This window comes from Antennarius striatus, chromosome 20, assembly GCF_040054535.1.
Source record: "Antennarius striatus isolate MH-2024 chromosome 20, ASM4005453v1, whole genome shotgun sequence".
NCBI lineage: Eukaryota > Metazoa > Chordata > Actinopteri > Lophiiformes > Antennariidae > Antennarius > Antennarius striatus.
The window spans coordinates 14,524,001-14,530,000 of record NC_090795.1 but is presented as its reverse complement, the minus strand read 5'-3'; the positions used below and the strand labels follow the sequence as shown (position 1 = coordinate 14,530,000).

Below are 6,000 nucleotides of genomic sequence, written 5' to 3'. Positions count from 1 at the left end.
CGTGACCGGTTTCCTTCATCACCCAAAGTGAAGTAAGGAAGAAATTAATCCTTGTCTCATCTTAAGACTTGGATCTACCTTCACCTGAAATAAAGGAGCCTTGTTGAATAAGCTTATGAGCTTGATAAGAAGAATAAAAGTCTATTTTTTCTACCTCACCTTCTTCTGAATTGAATAACTAGGATGAAATATTGATTTCCGTCAGACTATATGTTATTCACACCAAAGACCTGCTTTTTTTTAACATCCTAAATGTATTTTTCTTTTGTACTTATCGCTATTCTCTGAAAATACTTTGTCACAGCAGGGAATACAGAGACACCATTGTTTTTAGTGTCTCCAACATGTTTTTTGTGTTGGTCCAACTTAATGTACTGTATATGTGTGCGTTCTCCTTTCAAGTTTGTTTTTATAGATAATAAATTTAACACCAAAGACCGATAAAAGAGCCTGATGCCACACTTTATTTTTGAAGCCCACTATATGCCTCCATATATGATTGTTTTTATTGGTATAAGTAGGGGTGTAGATCAGCATTTATAGAGCATGTTTACACAGGTCCTGAAGTATAAGAGTTCACATTGTGCCATGTTGACATTTCACTAATATACATGGCAAGCTCCCGCTGATCAGCAGATTTCTTACAATTTTAATGTATTCATTCATCTTTAAGATGTTATGGGTCACTGTTAGGCTGGAGCCTATTTCAACTGTATACACGCGAAGTGCAGCGTACACCCCAGATGAGATACCAGCTCATTGCAGGGCAACATGAAACATGGACAACCATTCACGGTCATACCTATGAAAAATTTGGTGGGACCATGTCATCTAAGCTGCATGTTTTTGGTGGTGGGACGAAGTCGAGAGAACCCGGAGAGAAACCACGCAGACATGGGGAGAGCATGCAAATTCTGCACAAGGAACCAAACCCAGAACCGTCTTGCTGTGAGGCAAGAAGCTTCAATCAATTAAAATTGATCAATTAAAATGGATCAATTCCGTGAATTGTCTAAATCCATTGAGAAAATTCTCATTTTTATTTTCATTGAAAATTATCTCATGTCATCTCAATTTCGCAACATATTTTCTGCATGTTAGTTAACAGACAGGCTGAATATGAAACCGTTTAAACCAATGAGAATATACGTAGAATTTCACATCAACACCAGAAGGAATTAGACAGGAAGACAGAACTGTAACGGTTAGCAGAACTGTAAATATGAGTAAATCCTAGAAAACAACTCTTGACCAGAGGAGAGATGTCTTCTGATAAGAACAAGTGCAAAGCATTGAAGACATTGACTAAACATATGTTCAAGTTCTCAATAAATACGGTATTTTGGCTTGCTTTAATCTGTACTTTGTGTGAACAATTTGACTCCAAATCACTTTGAATTACTGCAAAGCTCTCAGCCTCAGCTCCCCTCCATCATCGGTTCAATGTTAATACTTCAGCTGAAAACATAATTATGTTCCTGTTGTCTTCGCTGTAGTGTTCTTCACACGGCCTGTCTGCTGGGCAGGTCATGGACACACCGTCCACCTCAGGACGACACACGCTCTGTTGTGTGTAGTCGATGGCAAACACAGGAGGCTGTTTTCAAATGGATGAGCGGTGTAGTGTCTTTCGGACAGTTATTGTATATCTGAACTTCAGTTGTTAATCAGAATAAATTAAACAGTGCATATTATGTTTTACTTACTCATTGTTTACTGCAGTAGGCTATTTGCTTAAGAGGTATTTAAAAAAGGTCTTGAAAGTCATTTAATATGTGCTGAAAGTATAAATAACCTGCGGTTGGCAAAACACATAGCCTTTTGTTTTGTATGATGGTGAGTCTTTTAAAGACCGTTGTCTTTAATGACACCTGTTTGTTTTTTAATACCATTTGCCTTGTTTGTTTCTTGCCTTTGCTTCACAGCAGTGCTGCTCCAATCTGAAAGCGTGAGGTACTTCTCTTACACACTCAGCAGGTTAACCTTGTGACGTCCTGTCTGTTCTTCTGAGTAGCATGCATCTCACCATTCGTCACTGTGCTACCATGGTATATAGAGTAAGATGCATCCTGGTGTATGGTATCAGATTGTTAAAGGTTTGCACTACGTTCAAGTCTGGCCTTCAACAATACTCAGGATGCTCTGTGTGTCTGGATGCCTGAACATATGACCTGAGTATCATGAGACTGACCTGAAATAAGTCAAACCTGTCTTCTTCCTGCTTGAAGTTGGAATGTTTTGAGGTTGGGACAGTTCACTTTCAGCCCATTCATTACAATCTTCCACAAACCTTTATTTTTCTGTCCTCAATAAATGGACACAAACATAAAGAAGTGTGTTTAAGTTGTTTTACCTTAAGAGTTTAAACAGAACCATCCTTTCAGTAACAACAAGTGTTACAGATTTATCCCAGTGTCTATGGTCCTGAAAATGATTTGTCCCTGACCGCGGTCTGTATTCATTGTACTGCAGTGTTCTGTATCTATCTGCATCTGTTCTTTTAGCTACACTGCTCTGATGGGTCGTATCTGACTAACACACACCGTCTGTCCTCTTTCACATGATAATGTGTGCATATTAAGCAGTAACTGGACTTCAGGTCTTCTTCCTCTCTCACTTTGGTTTTTAAGTTTGTAATATCAACTAAAGCTGAGTTGAGATTTGAAGATGAAGCCTGTTGTCTTGCGGTGTTTCAAGTTGAAATGTGGCTTTAAGGCCCGGTTCAGACTGCAGGCATATCAAATAACCTTCCATATATGATTTTTAAGGATGACAGTTCACACTGTTTTTAGCAAGTGTCCAAATGTGTTCTGCTTCGGTTCAGACTCGGCCACCTTATCAGCCGTTCTGACAGGTTGCCGCGGCAATGACATCGGTGCAGAGTTGTCATTCAGTGCGCGTAATGTGTGATCGGAGTGTTTGGAGCTGTTCAGACTGCAGACCAATCCGTATCAAATTCAAGATGAAACTACCTCCTGAATGTGGTTTCAATCAGTCCTGCAAAAATCAGATTTCATTTGGTATTGGACTGTTCAGACAACAAATGCGATATGCGACATCAATCTGGATGGGCTAAAAATCAGATATAGGTGACTAGTCTGAACAAGGCTTATTAACACGTATCTGTTTCCGCTCACCATTGGGTGACAGTCGCCTCTCTACTCTGTCTGTGTCATCTTCTACTTGGCTGTGTGCTCTGAGTTTTACAAATCTAACATGACAAATCATTTGAGTTGGCTGCTGAGTCTTTGTCTTCTGATCTCCCTCTCTAGTGGCAGATGTGACGTTCAACCACTACGATCCTCTGCCTGTTGGTGTGGGCCGTCACTCAGCACCTCTCCTCCAGCCATTCAGGTCACTCAGTTTTACCACCAAAAGTTGGAAAACTAATGGACGCCACGGGTCTTCCTCTTTCCCCTTCCTGTTTGACATTTCAATGGTGCAAGATCTGCACATTAGACCAACAAGGAACAGCTTCATCCTGCAGCAGCTTGTTGTACATTCAGCTGTATGCTTCCATATGCACCATGGGATATCAGGTGGCACCTATATTAGACTTGATGAGAATTATACCTGTGCAAGCCAAGTTGATCTTTCATCTGGGGGAATCCTAAATTAGCGTTACCGTCCATGGCTACCAGGTGGGATCAATTTCTTCCTGTGGTTACAAAGCAAAAAAAAAAAAATATATATATATATATAATATATACACACAGTTTATATGACGACTGGCACCAATTCGTTTGGTGACAAATCTAAATGATACCTAGATTACCATTTTACCAGCACCTGCATATGGTCATTGTCTACATATATGAGAAGAGACCCAACACCACCCACCTGTGGCTGAAGAAATAAAACTGTCCAGATAAATGAAAATGTTTGACAGAATTTTAACCAGCTGGCTGTCAGGGTTGCAGGTACCTCTTCACATTACGTTGTGCTGACTGTTGACATTTTCAAACACAATTTGCATGTGAAAGCTTATATTCCCTTGTTTTTATATTCACCCTTTACTCATGTAAACCAGGTCCTGTTAGGGACGTTAAATATTCAAACATGCCACACGGTCTGTTCATATACGATTTTATCTGGAAACAAGAAGGTGTGACCAGAGAGACTAATGAATTGCAGGTGAAAAGGTAGAGGGTAACAATTAGAGCAGGGATTACCGTATTTGGGTTTTACAGCTCAGTCTTAGTTTTAATGAAACTGGAGAATGACGTTAAAGATATGAGCACCTGATAGAACATTCTAAAAAGCCATATTTTTATACCCACACATTTGACGAGCAGAGGCTTCAGAAGTATGTGGTAATGGTTTTACTCCTTGATACCAAGTTCTCTTGCATTCAAAACCTCAGCTAATGATGAAATGTCACAAACTGGGCCTGGCTAAAGGTCACATGATGCACTTTATGGACGAATGACAACTTGTAGTGTTTGCTAAGATATGGCTTTTATTACCTTATTTGTTAGAGACAGAAACTTGCCTTTTCCATGACTGCATCTGTCTTATTTCCAATAATGTGTGTTATGTACATTTTTGTTTTATTGCTCTGTAAAGTTTTTTTCTTTCATTCTCAAAGTGCCTTGAAGTCGTTATTTCAGCGTTGCATCGTGTATAAAAAGCTTTATAGATTTGTTCAGGATATTGTAACGCCAATGGAAATAGTTTTTAAAAGACATCATGCAGTGTCCATATGTTGTTTGGAGTAGACTGAACTGACATGTTTTTGTAATATTTAATGAATTCATATCAGGTCACATATGCTCCTAGTTGCACTGTAAATGATGAAAAAAAGTTGTAATCACTATAGATGTCATGCATTTAAAGGGATAATTCACTGAAGACCTGGTCCCTAGTGGATCCTGTAAGTACTGGAACACTTGATCATAAAGAAATATTTAATTCATAACTAATCACAATATAATGCTGGGATATCTTCAGTATAGTGCTATACTGAGTATGTTTACTGAAATCAAATGGTGTCTGTAGTTTGTGTTGTGAAATAAAATGCCAGGTCTGATGTGACGTGGTCGGCAGTTTGGACCATCAGTGTGTTGTTTACAAAGAGCGGTGGGGGTTTTTTAAATGAAGTGTAATGTAACAAATTGCCATAAAATCCTATTCATTTATTAGTACCGTTGCATGTTTTCCAGATGACTCCACACATCCAGAATTTATAGGTTGCATAGAGGGAGTGCAGTGATCCCTCATTACTCACGGTTAATGCGTTCCAGGACCAATAACCAAATTCTACGATATTGCTACAAACTTTTATTATTTACGGTAATTTAAACATTTATGAACCCTCCCATATTGATATTAAACCACCTTATATCTGTATTACCTTTTCCCACACTCTAATAGATTGTCTAAAGTGCTTTTAAGTGTTTCTTTAATACACAGAAGTGCGCTGCATTTCGTGAGTCTGGAAACGTCGCACACTTCCGGATCCTGTCACCCAATAGAATGCGCGTACGATATCACGTGACTACCTACTAAAAATCCACAGTGAGGTGAAGCTGGGCATCTTGAAGTGTGAAGGGATTACTGTATAGACGCTGTCATAGCAGAGCAATAAAAACTATCTCTGGTACAGTCTAATTATTTCAGAACAGAATTTTCTGAATTTATTCACTGCGTTTCCCATACACATTTAAAAGTGTGATACATTTGACCTTGGGCTGTGTATTGGGAAGAACCATGGATTACACATCACCACTGACTGGTGGCATGAAGAGCTGATAATCTCTTCATGCCACCAGTTGGTGGTGATAGACTTGGGTGACCCAAACTGGCCCGTAGCTTCCCAAGAACTTCAGGTTTTGTTGGGTGTTCCTGATCTAAAGCAATTGGTGAGTGTTGTTCAATCCTGCAGAAGAGCTGATGTAATACCAACAGCTGCTAAAGTCATGCTGGTTCTAAATCAACAATCTATTGCAGCTTGCTGCATATGGTACAGCCGTGGACAGCTGAGTGTCCATGCCAGGGGAT

General features: G+C 39.4%; 1 protein-coding gene across 7 annotated transcripts in view; it reads left to right on the top strand.

Annotated features, from left to right (window-relative positions):
• Positions 1-5,052, top strand: part of snx16 (sorting nexin 16) — a 21,953-nt gene extending 16,901 nt beyond the window's left edge. Inside the window, exons 8-9 of one of the 7 annotated variants that reach the window (XR_011033955.1) lie at positions 1,926-2,057; positions 3,273-3,293. Coding sequence is in view for 6 of the 7 variants with exons in the window: in XM_068304226.1 (XP_068160327.1) it covers positions 3,273-3,390 (118 nt within the window). In the remaining variant the exon portion in view is untranslated. Of the gene's footprint in view, positions 1-1,925; positions 2,058-3,272 lie in introns of all 7 variants that reach the window. The other 6 variants (XM_068304230.1, XM_068304231.1, XM_068304229.1 and 3 more) reach the window with 6 other exon arrangements.
• Positions 5,053-6,000: the final 948 nt, after the last annotated feature.